The sequence below is a fragment of the Archocentrus centrarchus genome, chromosome 9 (assembly GCF_007364275.1).
Source record: "Archocentrus centrarchus isolate MPI-CPG fArcCen1 chromosome 9, fArcCen1, whole genome shotgun sequence".
NCBI lineage: Eukaryota > Metazoa > Chordata > Actinopteri > Cichliformes > Cichlidae > Archocentrus > Archocentrus centrarchus.
The window spans coordinates 6,156,960-6,175,572 of record NC_044354.1 but is presented as its reverse complement, the minus strand read 5'-3'; the positions used below and the strand labels follow the sequence as shown (position 1 = coordinate 6,175,572).

Here is an 18,613-nt window from a genome sequence, read left to right as displayed (position 1 = left end):
CAGTTGTCCACAAATGGTTTCATAGCATCTCATGGGGAGAAACTCCCTGGCAGCTGATTGCTGTGGGCACATTTCAGTGTAATAGCAAAGATGTTCAGAAACGAGGAGCAAACGCTGAAAACTCTTTGATTTCATCGTGTCATTCTTAAGATTCAGTTCAATTTTATTTATGTAGTGCAAATTCAAGGCATCACAATGGGGGAGCAGTTAGAACTGTGACCTCACAGCAAGAAAGTCCTGGGTTTGAGTCCAGTCTGTGGCTTTTCTGTGTGAAGTTTGTATGTTCTCCCAGTGTCTGTGGGTACTCCGGCTTCCTCCCACAGTCCCAAAGAAGCATGAGATTAGGTTAATTGATGTTTTTAAATTGACCTTAGGTGTGAATGGTTGTCTCTGTGTGTTAGGTCAGCAACAGATTGGCAACCTGTCCACAGTATACCTCGCCTCTTCTGCTATGACAGGTGGGCCACCCTGAATTGGATAAACGGAAGAAAATGGATGGATGGGTACTGGCAGTTCACAACAACAGTAGCCTTAAGGTGGTTTATATTGTAAGGTAAAAACCCTACAATAACACAGAGAAAACACCACCAATTAGATAACCCCTATAAGCAAGTGCTTGGCAACGATGGAAAGTGAAAAAACTCAGTTTTAACAGGAAGAAACCAGACAGGCAGAACCAGGCTCAGGGAGGGGCAGCCATCCACCGCAACTGGTTAGAGGTGAGGGGAGAGAGAAGAGCGCAGAGGGAGACACACCATAAGGCAAACTACGGGAGAGATAGCCAGAGTTTGATAATTGCTAATGATTAAATACAGCAGTGTAGTATAAACACACAGGGAGTGAAAAGTGATGAGTGAAGAAAAAACACTCAGTGCATTACGTAAAGTCCCCAGCAGCCTAGGCCCGTTGCAGCATAACTATGGGAGGGTTCAGGATCACCTGATCCAGCCCTAACTATAAGATTTATCAAAAGGTAAAGTCTTAAGCCTAATGTTAAAAGTAGAGAGGGTGTTTGTCTTCCAAATCCAAATTGTGAGCTGGTTCCACAGAACAGGGTCCTGAAAGCTGAAGGCTCTGCCTCCCATTCTGCTTGATACTCTACGAACCACAAGTAAGCCAGCAGTCATGAGTGTGAAGTGCTCTATTGGGGTGATGTGGTACTATGCGGTCTTTAAGACAGTATGGGACCTGATTATTCAAGATTTTGTATGAGCAGAGAAAGATTTTAAATTCAATTCTGAATTTAACAGGGAGTCAATGAAGAGAAGCTAATATGGAAGAAAATAGCTTTTTTGTTCTAGTTCGCACTCTTGCTCTGGATCAGCTGAATTCTTTTCAGGCAGCTTTTAGGACAACCTGATAATAATAAATTATAATAGTCCAGCCTAGAAGTAATAAATGCATCAGCTAGTTTTTCAGCATCACGCTGAGACAGGATGTTAGAAATATTGCACAAATGGAAGAAAGCAGTCTGCATATTTCATGTGCATTGAAGGACAAATCCTGGTCAAAAATGACCAACATAACCTACACACAATCAAAGCATTACCTTGTTACTGGAGGCCAAGGTAATGCCATCCAAAGTATCTGGTTAGACACCAAGGTTTGTAGGACCAAATACAATAACTTCAGTTTTATGAGAATTCAGTAGAAAAATAGGTCATCCAGATCTTTATGTCTTTAAGACATTCCTGCAGTTTAACTGGTGTGTCATCTGGCTTCATGGATAGATAAAGCTGGGTATAATCTGCATAGCAATGAAAATGTATGCAATATTTTCTAGTATTACCTAAGAGAGGCATGCATAATTTAAAAAGTATTGGTTACAGCAAAGAACCCTGTGGAACACCGTAAATCACTTTAGTATGTGAAGAGGACTCCCCATTTACATGGACAAGTTGGAATCTATCAGACATGAGTCAAACCACTGTAGCACAGTTCCTTTAATACCAACAGTGTATTCTAATCTTTGTAGTAAAATAGTGTTCAGTGGTAACGAGTGCTGCACTGAAGTCTAGCAGGACAAGCACAAAGATGAATTCAGATACATCAGACTTATTTTTAATATAGCTCCATTTGGTAAGACCCCTGCTTTTCCTCACCTAAAAACTCCAGAATCCTCAGTGTGGTGAATTTAATAAACAAAGATGCTTTCATGATGGGGTCCCGGATAAGCAGAAGACAACGGATGGGCTTTCATGTTGGTGAGAGCCATTACAAGGACCCGAGGAAGCACAGATTGGAATAAACTCATCCTGTACATGACCTTCACAAATGTAGCCCTAAGACACTATTCTGGAGATCAGGAGCTGCACAAATCACCTTGTTGATGTCATCAAAGATGGTGGGGTTAACAATAGATGTGGCTTAAGATATTCATATTAACCACTCTAAAAACTGGTTAGTTTCACTGTCATATTAACCTACACACACAGAGGTTGTAACAGGTCACATGGAATTGCAAACTGAAATGAAATGGTGCAGCAAAAAGACCACAGCAGGCATTGGACCCAAACAGCTTAACAGCTACACTTTTAATTAAAAAAATGACGTCTAATGTAACAAGACAAAAATAAATACAAGTGTTTCATCTCTTTAACATGGTCACGTTTTAGTTTTTTTTTTTTTTTTAATATCCTCAAAAACAAAAGTAGAAAGCAGCACAGAAAAAGGCAGCGGCCCCTTGCCAAGGAATGATAAGTGCCTTTTGTGGAGTCAGTCCGTATTGTATGTGGTCAGCTGGTGTTGGGAAAACACTTTCCCTCCCCTCTCAGCCAGACTTAAACAGCAGAATGGCCACCTGACCCAAGTAGAAGTAAATGAAATGCTTGGTCTCATGAGTCACGTAGCTGCCAAAGTTCCTCCCAACGATGCAGTGCCAGGTTGGGTTATACTTCTTGTCGAATTCCTGGATGGAACAGAAAAAAACAAAACAAAAAAACGTTCAGAGGTTAAGACACTGCTTAAGTGTTCTATACAAGGTATGGTCAAGCATAAAAGGAAAGCGATTCGTTTTGGGTTTTAGTTTTGTTTTTCTTTTAAAAGAACTTGATTTCTTGCACTCAAGACTGTAGTGAAAATGAACTTTTAATTACCTGATTGATGCATAATACATATTTTCAAATCATTCAATATCATTAAGAAATTTAATTAAAGGTTTTTCTGCATTACTGAGCACCAATAACTGAAGGTGCTGAATTCAGAGAAATACGCAGGGTGGTCTGTTAGCCAAATTATTTTTGACAGCACTCACACCCCCCCCACCATTCAGTTAACTTCAGAGTAAAATATTTGTTCAAATATGAACATATACAGACACAGCTACAAAAATTCACTGAACTTCAGTTCCTCGTGGACATAGGTGTGTCTCTCCCTACACCAAAGAGCTAAAAAATGTGGCCATGTGGCTTCTGAAGTCCAAGAGGAATAGGTTTCCTCAGGAAGAAAGGAAACAATTGTGAATACCAGGCAGGGTGTGTAACTTGCGATGATGCACAGGATGGTTGAGTGCAAAAATAGCTGCTACATTTTGTCTGTATGCTTAAACACAGCCTACTTTGTGGTATTGTAATTATTATTTTTTTTTTACCTTTTTAATATAAGCAGCGATGTCTTTCTCGATGTTGTACTTCTCCAGGGCCTGAGTGGCACACTCCACGGCGTCCTGCTGCATGTCCTCCGACATGTCGGCATTTTTGATCACTGCCTTTCTGTCAGACATGGTTGCCCTGGGAAACCAAAACACAGCGGTGAATTCATCATCCTCACGGGCACACTGGCACGCACACAATGCTGCTGACTGGAGAGCCTGAGCATCCTAAGAGTCCTCATCATCGACTGACTCAAGCTTTTAACTGCTTCAAGACTATAAAGCCTGAGTAAGAGGGGGGGAAAACGCCTATTTTAGTGACGACGCCAGTATTACATAATACCTGATACATAATATTTGAACTAGCTTTTTCTACAAGTGTTGCATAACAACTTCAATCAGCTGCAGGCTCGCTGGACGCGCGCTCTGCGTAGTTTCTATGGATACGCAGGGCATTTGCGATTATATAGCCTCACATTTTCCGAGATTTCAGCAACAAGCCTGTGAAATCAGGGTGCACAATCAAACCACACTGCTGCAACTGCCACACGTTAGAAAGCAGCGAGAAAGGACGCTTGTCATTACGTCTGCTTCAGGGCGCAAGTTAAAATAAAAACACCCACAGCCTCAGTTAAAACGTAACGTTTGGCAAAATTAGGGCTTAATCTGAAGTAAGGTGTCACTAGGAGACTGGTCTCCAAGCACACACATGACCACATGCACAAGCGATGATGATGTGTTGATTAGCTAAAGCACCGTAACTAGCTGGTCATTCATGCTGAAAAAGAAAAAAAAAAAAAACATCACCTGACGTTCCACACAAATGCCACAGTTTTAGTAACATTTACATGAACACGAATTAAAAACAGTTTTCTGCATGCGAAATTTTTAATTTACCTACTAGTCTCCCGTATACTGTTTGTCTAGTTTAAAAGAGACGACCGCTCCTGAAGTGACAACTCCCGCGAAGTGGTTGACACAAAAGTAATGTGGGTGTGTAGCGGTAAGAGACTGCTGCCTCGACGTGTTCCAATTGGCTGATATCAACGCACAGAGCGCCATCATTGGCTGACTTGGGCCTATCTTGCTGGTGTTTCTGCTAGCATTTTATTTCAACCCATCATGCCTTGCGGTTACTGCCGTTGCCGGGGCAACCGTTGTAAATAACGGCAACGGCAGGACTTAAGGATAAATTAATTTACCTTTTTTTTTAAATTAATCATCCAGTGAACTTTAAAAAAATGTGTCCTTTAATAAACTTTTTAAACAGTTGAATAAGAAATAAAAAAACATGGAAAAGCTGTATTGTATTTGAAATAATGCCAAAGGCATGATGAGTAGCATGAAAAAAAAAACCTAGAAATGATTTACTCATATTTAGGTGCTGTTTTCATCAATTTCATAACTTCAAACCTAAAAAAAAAAATTGGTGTGCACAGTTAAAAAAAAGGAGCATGAATAAACATTAAAGTTTGGGGCAAATGTAATTGAATTAATTGATGTAAATGTAATTGTAATTGCTTGAAAAACAGCATGGCTTTCAGCCTACATCCCAAGCCTTATAATAAGAACCATTGCCTGGTGATTTATAGAATAGATTTCAAATACTCTTATAAATAAAAAAAAGATACAACATCAAATACAAATATCTTTGTATCTTTTTTTGCATTTATTTCACTTATACATACTTAAAATGAACAGCTGGGCATCAACAACCTCACAGATGTTTTTCTTTTCTTAAATATTTGCTGACATATTTGCATCAACACACAAAAACGAAGTTAACTACTAATCCAAAAATTCAAGTTTTGCACCTTTTGTCCATCCCTTTCCAAAAACCTCCTTTAAAAGCACTGAAGATACAATGCGATGACCTTTCACTACATGTATTTCACACAATCACATAAAAGAAATTCATCAATTCTGTCAGTACAGTCATCCAGCAATGGAGGAAAACTCTCATTTGTCTGAAGAATTTAACACCAATTCTGTCCCAAACCAGGTGTGTTTGTAAATAACTAGGAACTTGGCTCATGAATCCTAAAGCTTACATGCTTCATTGTAATTTCCAAATAATTAGTCTGCCCAAAGAATAACACGAGTATAAAAAAAATAATCCCTATAATTTAAAAACCTTTGCACAACTAAAACAAAGTGTTTAAGAGCACCACTGTTGAGGAGAATACCCTGATGATAGCAGTCCTCATCTTTTGTGACAAATGTAATGGAAGCCAGTCCAAAATATTGCTCATTGTAGGCTATTATCCTTTCTGGCTTATCAAAAATTAAATGTACAAAAGAAGTAAAAAAATACTACTGAGCATGATTTTACAAACCTGTTTAAAAACTGAGGCAAAAGCCTGAATGTGAAGGATTAAACCTTGGGTTATTTTCTCTTCCATAGCTTTGGCATGTTTAGGGGAAGATCAGATTTAAAAAAAAAAAAAAAATCAAAAACAAATACTAATGAAAATGGTTACACATTGTTTTCTTTTAAAGTCATGGCTGAGCAGTGAAGAGACTAACACACCAGGAAACATTTCAATTTTTTTTTTTTTTTTAGTTGGAGAGCTGTAGCTTTAAATCCAGATGTATCTGAAAGGTGTCCTTTGCGTCACTCGCTGCGGTCCTTCGGCTCTCTGTATTTGTACTGGATGTAATCAAAGATGTCTCTCTCACTATCCACCAACAGAGGCTCCCCTGCCACACCTACAACAGATCCACAAAGGAAAACAGCTCATGTTAAAAGCTCATAGTATGAATCACTGGTTAGTGATGGGTGTTATATGTTGTGCAGAGCTGGAAAAGAGTTCAGCAAGTTCACGATTTATCTAACACTCACCAGTAACTCCCAGTGGTCGTATGGTGTACTCATTGAGAGTGAAGCCCTTCTCCAGTGCATGAGTCCTCATATTTTTATTGAAGATGTCACTCCCAGTGAAATACAGAACTCCACAGTAGTATTGGTCTTTGGGAATTAACCTTTGAATACAAAAACAAGGTTGCCTCTTTAGCATCTGTGCTGAATAACTGGGAATGTTGGTATTTGACAGGCAATACAGGCAATTTTTTAATTCCAGGCTCACAAATGAATCCGATAAATAAACAAAATGACCCAAAACAGCCTTTATCCTGACAAAGACTCCTGAAGCAACACAATAAGTCCCATAAAGCTGTCTTAAATGTAAATGCTGAGAGCAATTTTAAGAAGGGCACCTAATATCAATACGCCTGTGAAGATATTCCTCCTCATCCTCATCATTCTGCTGCAGCTGGCAGACTCCCTTGAAAAACAAGATGCAGAACATCACGACCACAGTCATGTGCTACAGCGATTGGGCGTAGTTACAATTCTAACTTCATTACAAATCAGTACATCAAACTCGTACCTCCTTCAATAAGACAGAAAATAAACAAGAGGCCTCACCATGAACTTGGTGTCTCCTTTGGACAGTGTGTCGGTCACAAACCCGATGGATTCCAAATGATCAACCACGGCATGGAGGAGCTTTGGCTGGAAAAGTGAAACAGAACAAAATGAACTGTAAAAAGACAAATCACAGCAACAACCTGCAATTAGGATGAGCATTAAAATCTTACCTGCTTCTCAGTCTCAGAGGTGTAGTTTGGGTGGGTCAGCAAAATATCAATATCACCACTTGATGCAGCACCTGGAAGTTATGAACAGGAGTAAATACAGGCTGAAGTGCTATTGCAACCTATAACCTACGGACAAGTAACTTGATAAGAGTACCTCTCCTGTAGCTTCCACAGATTGTTCCAATGTATTCTGGATCAATTTTCTTCAACTCTCCAATAATAAGAGTCTATGTAAAAACACAAAATCACAGTGTAATTGAAGTCAGTATGAAAAAATACACCAGAAATATCAGAAATATAAAGATGCTTGATCACCTCCATCTTTTCCATTTCAGCTCTTGGAATCCTTTTCTCAAATTCTTCAAAGTACCTAAAGGTAGCAAAAAAAAAACAAACAAAAACAAAACAACCTTAATATTTGCAACATTAGATATTTAAAATACAAAAAAACCTTTGGAGATCTCGAGTGCCTGAAAAGAAGGCAATCGAATTTCTTTTGGTTTGTGAAGGGTGAAGAGGTTTCCTGACTTACCCAATACCTGGGACTCTCCATCAGTTCTTTTAGAACTGAAGAAGCCTCTTGGATGAGAGGTGACCCATCATTACAAACCTAAAGCAACTGCCAGACTTACTTCAGTCCAATCTGTTGATGATGGTTTAGCTTGTGCTCGACCTTTTTCAAATCTAAAAAACAATGAAGAACCCTTCTCATTAGAATTTAATCTAAAGCTACACTGTGCACATTTATTTAATAAAAAATGGACACAAAATAAAAATTAAAAGTCCTGTGGGCAAAAATGAAATCAAATTAAAGTTAAATGCTAAACAAACCTTCTAAAGTCTTCACCCCTTCTTCAACAAACTTCCTGGCAGCAGCCGGTCTGAAGTTAACAGACAGCACAAACAATATTACAATAAAAAGTAAGTAAGATGCTGTACATTTTTACTTGTCTTGCTGCCTTAAACTCTGAATATGCATATTTAATTTTTACCATAAGTATAGACTGGAAACACAAACAACATACCCAATTCCAGTAACTCTGGTGAGGAAATTGATAGAAGAGCTAGTGTCATCATTTCGGATCTGTTGGAGAATATAAATGTAGCGCACCATTATGTGTAAGAACTCAGTACATATACATAAAAAATAACTATTTAACAATTTCTTACACAGTGTGACATCAGTTGTCTGTTCACACCCTTAGACTCACCTTTTCCAGTTTCCTGAGTTTGCCAGTTTGCAGAAACTCATCAATCTTTTCTGCGATTTTAGCTCCAACACCATCCTGTTGAAATGTGACAACAATCATGAGAGTGCTGCTCAGCAGTGTGATCTGCAGTGATTACGTAAGATGTGCAGAGAAGCTGTTGACAAACATTTTCCGGCTACAACAGAGGGCATCACACAAACAGCAGCACAAGCACATTAATGTTAGGCCAGACAAATAATGATGGCGGTGCTGCCAGGTTTAAGAATGTCACCGTGTCAGTGAAAGTCACAGATTTTAAAGCACAAGGACAAAATGAAAGTAAACGCTTATACGACCACAATGTGAAAAGAGAAATATGCCAGTTCCTTCGTTAAGAAACCACATGATCTTTGTTTCATCTATTTTTTTATTTACTAGTCTATGAGAACAATCATGGTCATTCTTTACTCAGCTTGCCAGGCTTGATTGGCAGTCTGATAAATGTATCTATGTACATGTGGTGCCTCACATCACCACCAGAACTTCAACTAAAGCTGGCGACCATTATAACCTTCACAAAGGTAGTACTGATTGCAGTCCTAATTATGGTGTGTCAGATCTGAGGTGCTGCATAAAATCTCATTAAGGACTGGGGCCAATGTATTCAAAACTGAGAGTATTTACAAAGGCAGCATCGAAACACAAACATTATACATACCAGTTTCTTGGCCTCTTCTCCACTTTTGATCTTGTGAGGGTACTTAGAAATGGTAGATGCTGCTTTCCTAACCACAAAGAACAAGGGACCATATAAATCATTAAAAAAAAAAAAACATGGTCTCAAAAAAAGATTGAATTCAGCCACTTTTTAAGTTTTTTTGTTTTTTGTTTTTTTTAAGAATTAATCATCAGTGTATTATTCTACTCAGCTTATCATGTACACCAAGTCCACAGGAACACCCTAATCATATATCCAGGAATTTTATATGATATGATGCACTGGATACTTTCTCGTGGACTAGAAAAAGAGATCGTACTTCTCCTATTACAGCTTATCCTAATTGGATCCCGGCTAAATACAACATCAAATTTATAACCCGTTTAGATCTTGAATGAAAGGGACACATCCTGTTATGTCAACAAGATACTTCACTCTCAGATGCAGGCTTACTTATGGTCCTATGGTTAAGTAGAATTGATGGCAGAGCCTTCAGCCATCAGCCCCCTCTCCAGTGGAACCAGCTCCCAGTTTGGACTGAGGAGACAGTCACCCGCTATACTTAAAACCTACCTTTTTGATAAAGCTAAGGCTGGATCAGGTAAGTCTGAGCTATTTCTTAGTCATGTTGCTGGAGACTCATGCTGCTCAAGGGCTTCCTGTGAATCAATGAACCTCTTTTAATACTTTGTGTTTATATACCACTATTGCATGTAATTGTATTGTTGTAAACTGATCACTGCAGATGGGCATCCTGCCGTAAACCTGGTTCTGCTGGAGGTCTTTTGCTGTCAAAAAGGAATTCTTCCTTCTCACCTGCCAAATGCTGCTCATCTCAGCTCATCTGATCATTGGGAGTGCTCTCTAATAATGTAGAGCTTTTAGCTTTACAAAAGAAAGTACTTAACCGAAAGGGTTTGAAATACATCCTAATTCAATAGTGTTTCTTCTAATATAGGTCTATCCTTATTGATGTAAATGGTGTATTCCATGTAACACAATGAAATTTAACATCAGTAACTTTCAAAATGGGGGTTTTGCATTAACACCATAATTTATGGCTGAGTGGACCTAATAAACCTGAAATTCATGTTTTGTTTTGTTTTTGGGGTTTTTTTTTTGCAGAAGACTGGTGGTGGTTGTGACACGTTTTCACATCATTACGAGCTTACCTGTATGCATTGTATTTGTGTATTGCTCTGTTGACATTTTTCTCGTAGTTGGCCAACTCTGGAAACAAGAGGCAGTGTTAGGATATTGCAATATTTCACGTTTTCCTCATAGTCTAGCTAGTTTATTCCAGCTACTAAATCAGCTGCTAATTCAGCTGAAGGTAGAAGGTATTTAAATGACAACAGATAACCAAGGAACCAAATCACACGCATAAGTAACCCAGATTACTAGATGCAACAACTGTACTGTATACTTAGGATATTTCCATACGTGTTACTCGTGCTAAGTTATTTTACTAGCACGGTTTTTTTTTTTTTTTTAATTTAAAACAGAACCCAACTTTCATACTAGCTACAGTTAGCTGAGCTCAGCCGTCTCTTCACGTACCGATGAGAAAGTCTGTTATTCCCTCATTTAGGGACTCCTGTGGCGCTTTCCTCTTGCTCATTGTGAATCTGACAGTCTCTCAAATAAACGTTGGAAAGATATATGGGCGCATGAGAGTCTGAACCTCTTTTAATTTCCAGCTAGCCTTCAGCTAGCACGTTAGCTGAGGCTAGGGTCGTTTCTCCTTATGCCAAACAATGACCGAAAACGTAGAGGGGGCGGAGCCGGAGCGTGCGTAAAACGTCACCTTTAGCTACACAACAAGAAACGGACCAATCGAAAACCAAACTTCGCTATTTTACATTTATATTAATTATGACATAACTACTATACATATTCACTTACTAGGCTGAAAGATAGGAGCCAAAGAGACCCAAACAACATTTAACATTACAGACTAATGTCAAATTATTTCCTCCTGTAATGGATGTTTTATTAATTTCAATTTCATTTATTTTTGCTTAGGTTAAATGTAGAAGGATTTCTTACACAATCCCTTAAACAAATGATTTTTTATTTTCTTTCTCTCACTCTCCGTATTTTATGTAATTTTTCTGTCATATATTCCCCAGCACTTTTTTCTTCTCTTTTCTGTACTTTAAACTTATTCACACAGTTACTTCAATTTTTGTATGTGTTTGTTATAAAGTATTGCAGAAAAATTCAAGTGCAATGTGTGATACCGAGACTTATCTTGGACATTATTGCAGCTTTGAACTTCACTTTGAAAACTGTACAAAACAGAAAAAAATAGTATGTTCAGTAATTTGCAATAAATAAAAAAAAATCTTTTTACTGTGTATTGTTTGGCAGGTTTTAATATCCCAAAATTTAAAAATGTAGTACGTACACAATAACTTCACAAAAATATTCTTTATTATAAATCATTAGCAATCACAATTATAAATCAAACCACAGCAAATGACACCTTAGGAACTAATGTTTCTGTGTTAAGTCTGTAGAACATCTGGCTCTCTGTTCTTCCCACAAGACAATTGCATGTAACTGAGCAGCATGTATACAGCATGTGTTTCATTATCACTTCAATAATCTTTAGCTTACAAAATGATTTAATCACATTACAAAAATAATCTATGTCACAAGATTCAATGTAATGTTACCTAATGCAACTACAAAATGAAAATCAGTCTCAATAAAGCAGTATATTTACAGGAACATTTTCTTCTTCTTTTCCTTCCCTCCTTCTCCTCATGTGTTAGGAATCTATTTTTACATAAACCCTGTCCCTGGAGAAGATTTTTATGGCCTCCTCAATTTCAGAAAGCCTACAGTCAAGTTGGGCCCGGCGTGAGCGAACACTCAGATTGTCAGCTTTGAGAGGCAGTGAAAGCAGCTCGGTCACCAGGGAGCGGTGGGCTTAAGGAAAAAAAAGCCAGAAAAACATAATTAGTGAGGCAAAGACTGATGCTCATTCTGTACTACTATTTACTGTATTTTAAGTTAATGTTATTGTGAGGGCTGGTTGAGCAGTGGAGGGCTGGTAGAACAGGCTTTTTTAACAGATGGAGAGTCCAGTCTCTTTTTAGTCCCTTTTTTCACAGCTGTGGATTAGTTTGCCATAGTTATAGTATTTATAGTGGATGGCCAAACTGAAGAAAAATCAAACCAAATAAAAGAATTTTACTAGAAAAGAAAAATAATTAGTATCTGCAACTTAAAGAAGGTGACCCAAAATGACATCAAAGTATTAAGGAAACAGTTCTGCACCAGGCTAAACTCCAAGGCCCCTGGCAGTACAGCCCCTGTGGTCAGCTCACCATCATGGCCTGACACACAATACCCCTTTAGAGGAGCTGCAAATCCTGTCAATATAGTTAGTAGCGCTTCCCACTTCAGGAAATAACAATCAAATACCAATTAAGTATTAAATTAACTTATAGCAGCACTCAATCTATCATTCAAAGACAATGGTACTAAGTTAAAAGTGGAGAACAAATGTAGATATATTTAGGAAATGCACCCACTCTTTAACCATTTAAAATCAACACATCCTTCAAACATCAAACAAAACTCCCCCTCATCCATACAACACTTGGCACATTCCCCCAGGAACATGACCATAAAAGGAGTCCAAAAAGGCCTGGGCTGGTTTGGCATTTCCTGGGTCTAAACTAGATGGGGGGCCAAGTGCAATCTGGAGGAGAGGTAAGAAACAAAACCAATTAATCAAGTACAAATCTTAAAAACAGTATTTTCAATCTGACTCTGTTTAGGATTTCAGGACTAATGTGGCAGCAACACAAACACAACACAGCCAAGTTAAAAACACTGTATAGCATTTTTAGAGGTTATTGGCCTCCCCATGGCAGTTATTTCATGAATGTCAGGGAGGAGGCATACTCTCTTTTAGGGACTTCAGAGTCTCCTGTCTGTCATTCTCAGGCATCTGGGTGTGTCCAGCTGGGACTGTAGGATCAGGAGCATTCCTCCTCCTCTCCTCTTTCTCCTTACGCCACTGCTCCTTCCTTTCCACAAGGCTGTTTTATTGTCAATATCAAGGACAGAAAAAAAAGCAATGATATCAAAACAGTCAAAACTATCTTGTGGTGAAACATCGTGTGCCACTGAAAGTTTCAAGTTGATTGTGAAAAAGGTATGACATAGAATAACACTCACTATTGAGGAACCTCCCCCTTGACTGCACTGGGTACAGTCTTATCTTTGAGGTTTGTCAGTGACTGGGACCGCCGAAGCACAGTTTTTCCTGCAGCCCGGGCATTATGTTTTATGAAGTCTATGGACTGACCTTGAACCTGCAACTGTAATTTAAACAATCTCTACAAGCATGTATAAGATCATACGTGTGATACTTCACTGCTAATACATGATGCTGATGCTGCTCTTCTTATGAGCAACTTTTAATAAAAATACAAAAACCAAAACTTTGGCAATCCTCACTTCCAAGTTGAGGTCCTGTGCAGAGTCGCAGGAGGCCCGACGCTGCCCAGTGGCATGTGAAGTTTTGGACTGTGGCCTTTGGGGGGCAGCAGACCCACCATGAGAATGTGCCTTCAGAAAGTTTTGACACTGTGGCTTAACAGTTGGACTGGAAACCTTCTTAAAAGAAACAGAGTGGTTAAAACCCAATGATGAAAAATAAATTGCTTAAGGGCTAGCATCTTTCCCAGACATGCTTCTTGCCTGTAGCTGGACCATCACCCTGGATGGGACGCTCTGGTATTTTGAGGAGGTCCAAAGAGCTTTAACAGGAACAGAGTGGGACTGTGCTCGCTCAGCCTCCTGCTCTTTGCAGCGTTTCTGGATCTCTCGCAGTCGACGGATATTCTCTTTACCAAAGTCATGCATCACTTGCTGTTCTGAGGGACCAGGTAACAAAGACTCTTAATTTCCTTTTAACACATACAATTACTCAAATTTATTATTTTCATTTTTTCCATAAGATGCTCAAAAAATACTAATAGGTAATATATCAGTGTTCAATATTAATAACCAGCAGTTTTAAATAAATTACACTTACTCTGTTTTGGAACAATGGTGACATTGACACTGTCTAGTTTTAGTAGTTCCCCTACAACCCCCTTCTGACCTCGTTCAAGGATATGGGTAGCATTGGGGCTGATGCGGGGCTGTTGTGCTGGGGTACGAGCACTATAGCAACCTGGGTACAACACTGGATCTGGAGCAAGTGGCCCTGAGAGCAGGGCCAAAGTTCCATCATGGTTTCCCTCTAAACGCCCTCGAGCTGGAGGAGGAGAAAAAATAATATATATTGCAGCTCAAATTATTATATACTGCTTAAAATAATTAAAAGAGTACGTTTTAATAAGTCAAACTTCTGGGTTATTCTGGTCAGTTAAGTAGCACAGGGGGTTGTTAATCAGTTTCAGCTGCTTTGGTGTTAATGAAATTAATGAGTCAGCCCTGAAACAGGAATGGTTTTACAGGTGGAGGCCACTGACATTTTTCTCTCATTTTTTTTTCTCCTCATTTTTTCTGACTGTTTTCACTAGTTTTGCATTTGGCCTGGGTCAGTGTCACTACTGGTAGCATACCTGGACCCTTAAGAATTTGCACAGGTAGTCCAACTCCTCCAGGATGGCACATCAATACATGCTATTACCAGAAGGTATTACCAGACTCCCAGCACAGTCTCAAGGTTCAGTTTAGTTTTTATTAGTTTCAGTGTTTAGAGCAGTTTCAACACTTGATGGAGGTAGTGGGTTCAGTCATGCAGATAGTCCCCCTCCCAGAAAACAGGCACCAAAATCCACTTAGACTGGTTGTGTTGTTATAGTTCAGTTAGTTTTCTTCTTTTAAGTCCAGTTTTCATTATTATTTGAGTTCATCTAAATTATTTCACACTTGGTTTTATAAGTTTATATTTAGTGAATTATAATGTGCCCAACAGTATTGATATCATTGTTTTGTGTTGAACTTTTTATTAAAAAATTTCTTTCAAATAACATTTTTCTAAATGTGTGGTTCATTACAATACAACTTATGGAGTCCATGTGTCAGTTGCTGCTACGATATCCAACTACTTCTTTCAGGTGCTTTCTTTAATGGTCGCCACAGCAGATCATCTGCCTCCACGTCACCCTATCCCTAGCACCCTTCTCTGTCTGTCTGTCCTCCTTCACTACATCCATGAACCTTCTCTGTAGTTTTCTCTTTTCCTCCTGCCTGTTAGCTGCATTTTCAACACACTTTGCCCAATATATCCACTATTCCACCTCTGCATATGTCCATCTCAGCCTTGCCTCTCTAACTTTGTCTCCAAACTGCTCAACCTGAGCAGTCTCTCTAATGTACACATTTCTAAACATGTCCTGCCTGGTCACTCCCAATGAAAATCTTAACATCTTCAGCTCTGTCACCCCCAGCTCTGCATCCTTTTTGTTAGTACCACCACAAGCCAAACATCATAGCAGGTCTTGCTACCATCTTGTAAACCAGGGCTCTTCAACTCCAGGCCTCGAGAGCCCCTGTCCTGCAGGTTTTAGATATGTCTCTGCTACAACACACCTGAGTCAAATATAGAAGTCGTTAGCAGGACTCTGGAGAACTTGACTGCATACTGAGGAAGTAATTCAGCCATTTGATTCAGGTGTGTTGGATCAGGGACACATCTAAAACCTGCAGGACAGGAGCTCTCGAGGCCTGGAGTTGAAGAGCCCTGCTGTAAACCTTCCCTTTCACTTTTGAGGCTCTCCTGTCACAAATCACCCCGACACTCATCTCACAGCTGCAATATCTAACTAAAAGGGACAAAATCATTTTGTAAATATTTACTTTACTGTCCTAAATTAAGGCACATGTACAGAAATCTACTTTAATAAGGATTTTAACACTCCACAGCCATGCAGCTGCGTATCACCTGAAGCGGGTCGCTTGTAGTACTGGGGAAACAGAGAAGGGTCCGGGGGGATCGGCCCAGATATAGACGAAGGTCCCTCACACATCTGAAAAAGTCAATGTGAATTATTAGTGTTACTTCAGGACATATAAGACTGGTGATTACAGATTTCCTTTGGCCTGCTGGTGGTGTGTTTACTGTGATCACTGGACCTTTCTAACAAAAATAAGCAAACCAAATCATACAGACTAACTGTATAAGACTCCAGCAGAGCAACTGTACTTAAATCAACTAGACGGGAATGCAGTGATACTTCAGAATATAGTAGTGGAAATACATATCCATCCACTATTACAGTGCTTGTTAAAGGCTAACTATTGCTATTGTTATTTAGCTTGTAAAGTTAGCTCAACAGATTTTCTGTCGACGTATTTATGATAAGATAGAAAACACGCACGTGCACAGTCAGAAATAACTAGCTGGTAATCTTAAATTCAATCAAATCAATGCAGCTGGTTAGGCATCCTAAAGTAAGCAAGATAATCTCTTTACCTCTGTTCCCTGTTGTTTATCAGTTGATTGTTTTCACGCACACTGATGACGCCGAGGTATCGACACTTGTTGCGGTACACCTCACCATAGCAACGGAGCAGGCGCACACAGAAACGGAGCAGCCAGAGAGCTGACATTCATCCAAAAGCGTCCATGGCGGTCAAATTCCTGTAAAAATAAGACAAAGGCACAGCGGTAGACTTCTTAAAACAGAATACAAACTGTCACAACTCAAAATTTAACCGTTGTTGCAGTTTTTTTACAGTGTATTTCTGCTTTAATCCCGTCGCTTTGGATCAGGAGGTATTGTCACCCTGTGTATTGTCTTTCAGGCTCAGCAGTGCCTAAACCATTAGCCGTGGAGAGCGTGCTGCGGAAGTACACAGGAAATACACAGTTTACCTGACATGCTCAACTCAGGGCTTACAAACCCATACATTAAGTGGGTGACATTAGGTGGAGGTCATCGGCTCCAGAGTGTAGTCTTCATAACTACAGTATTCACACATAAACTGGATAGATAGATGGATAGATAGATAGATACTTTATTGATCCTGAAGGATATTCGGGCATCCAGCAGCTTAATATGCATAATAAATAGAATCCAGACAATGGAGGTAAAAAAAACCCTGACAATTAAAGATTAAACAATACTAATAATACAGACTAACAAACTATACTATACTATACTATACTAAGCTGTACAGGGGCTTAGTGCTTTGAGACAAGGAAACAAAAAACACAGGGATATGAATGAGACTGGTAGTGCAATATACATATATAAATGTGCAGACGCAGATGTGCAAACAATGCAGTGCAGTAATATACAATAGTAAAGTTATAAGGTGTCTAATTTATGCAGTACCAAATATCAACATATATAATGATGTTATGATGTATGCCCCTCCAGCACACAACCGCATAGAAAAGGATGCTGGCAACTATAGATTGGTAGAACATCTGCAATAGTTTTCTGCAGATGTTGAAGGACCCCAATCTCCTCAGAAAATAAAGCCAGCTCTGCCCCTTCCCGTACAGTGTGTCTGTGCACACCAACCAGTCCAGTTTGTCATCCAGCTGCAGACCGAGGTACTTGTAGGTCCTCACCATCTCCATATCAATCCCCCCAATGGACACTGGCTGTGGGGGTGGTCCAGACCTACGGAAATCCACTACCATCTCCTTAGTCTTGGACGTGTTCAGCAGCAGTTGGTTCAGTTGGCACCATTCCACAAAGTCATCCACCAGTCTCCTGTACTCATCCACTTGTCCACTCCTGACATAGCTGACGATGTCTGTGTCATCTGAGAATTTCTGCATATGACGCATCTCAGAGTTGTGCTGGAAGTCAGATGTGTACAGTGTGAACAAGAAAGGAGAGAGGACAGTCCCCTGTGGTGCACCAGTACTGCTGATTGCAGTCTCAGATGTACAGTCCCTCAGCCTCACATACTGCAGTCTGTTGGTGAGGTAGTCCATAACCCAGGTCACCAGGTGTGGGTTAACTTGCATCCCGTTCAGCTTGTCTCTCAATAGAGGGGTCTTTATAGTATTGAAGGCACTGGAGAAATCAAAAAACAAAATCCTCACAGTGCCACTCCCCTTATCAAGGTGGGAATAGGTTCAGTGGAGAAGGTATGATGTTTTCCAGAGTGAGGGGACCCTCTCCAGCTGCAGAACCAGGTTAAAGATGTGGTTCAGTGCTTAGTGTTTGTGAAATAATAGAAGCAATTAATTAATTAAAATGTAAATGCTGTTATCTTCTCCATTTTGTAAATACTCTTTGTGATTTCCATCCACGTATCCAGCTTTTGAGATCTTAATTTTCTAAATCCAGTTTGGAAGTATATAGTCAAAATACACAGACTTACTTTCTAAGGGAATTTTGGAATTAGAAATGTCTTGCAGGGCACTTTGTATCCCTCGCCAGCAGTCTTCAGTAAGAGGACAAACACGTGGTAGTGGTTTGCACTTTGATTTTTTTCTCTAGCAGACAGGGGGTTAGAACTATAGCAAGATTTCCGAGAAGGGTGTAATAAAAAAAAATTAAAAAAATCTTAGCAAAT

At 39.4% G+C, this 18,613-nt stretch overlaps 3 protein-coding genes across 5 annotated transcripts; all 3 read right to left on the bottom strand.

Moving 5' to 3' along the window:
• Window positions 1–2,120: 2,120 nt before the first annotated feature.
• On the bottom strand, window positions 2,121–4,639 carry dynll1 (dynein, light chain, LC8-type 1). 2 transcript variants are annotated; one of them, XM_030737868.1, is made up of 3 exons: window positions 4,487–4,639; window positions 3,590–3,728; window positions 2,121–2,908 (listed from the first exon to the last, which is right to left on the bottom strand). In XM_030737868.1, the coding sequence occupies exons 2-3, from the start codon at window positions 3,719–3,721 to the stop codon at window positions 2,771–2,773; spliced, it is 270 nt and encodes an 89-aa protein (XP_030593728.1). In that variant the 5' UTR covers window positions 3,722–3,728; window positions 4,487–4,639; the 3' UTR covers window positions 2,121–2,770. The 2 variants fall into 2 exon arrangements, with proteins under 2 accessions (XP_030593728.1, XP_030593729.1); XM_030737869.1 differs by having other exon boundaries at window positions 4,491–4,617.
• A 596-nt stretch (window positions 4,640–5,235) lies between these two features.
• Window positions 5,236–10,875, bottom strand: polb (polymerase (DNA directed), beta). The gene is made up of 14 exons (XM_030737441.1): window positions 10,658–10,875; window positions 10,270–10,327; window positions 9,098–9,164; window positions 8,401–8,475; window positions 8,215–8,273; window positions 8,021–8,070; window positions 7,822–7,873; window positions 7,505–7,559; window positions 7,344–7,416; window positions 7,190–7,260; window positions 7,017–7,103; window positions 6,806–6,873; window positions 6,432–6,571; window positions 5,236–6,298 (listed from the first exon to the last, which is right to left on the bottom strand). Exons 1-14 carry the CDS (start codon window positions 10,716–10,718, stop codon window positions 6,204–6,206), a joined length of 1,011 nt encoding a protein of 336 aa, XP_030593301.1. The 5' UTR covers window positions 10,719–10,875; the 3' UTR covers window positions 5,236–6,203.
• A 675-nt stretch (window positions 10,876–11,550) lies between these two features.
• enkd1 (enkurin domain containing 1) lies at window positions 11,551–16,855 on the bottom strand. 2 transcript variants are annotated; one of them, XM_030738005.1, is made up of 9 exons: window positions 16,811–16,855; window positions 16,548–16,715; window positions 16,017–16,101; window positions 14,157–14,381; window positions 13,820–13,995; window positions 13,577–13,732; window positions 13,295–13,437; window positions 13,019–13,155; window positions 11,551–12,034 (listed from the first exon to the last, which is right to left on the bottom strand). In XM_030738005.1, the coding sequence occupies exons 3-9, from the start codon at window positions 16,099–16,101 to the stop codon at window positions 11,874–11,876; spliced, it is 1,083 nt and encodes a 360-aa protein (XP_030593865.1). In that variant the 5' UTR covers window positions 16,548–16,715; window positions 16,811–16,855; the 3' UTR covers window positions 11,551–11,873. The 2 variants fall into 2 exon arrangements, with proteins under 2 accessions (XP_030593865.1, XP_030593866.1); XM_030738006.1 differs by lacking the exon at window positions 16,811–16,855 and having other exon boundaries at window positions 16,548–16,762.
• Window positions 16,856–18,613: the final 1,758 nt, after the last annotated feature.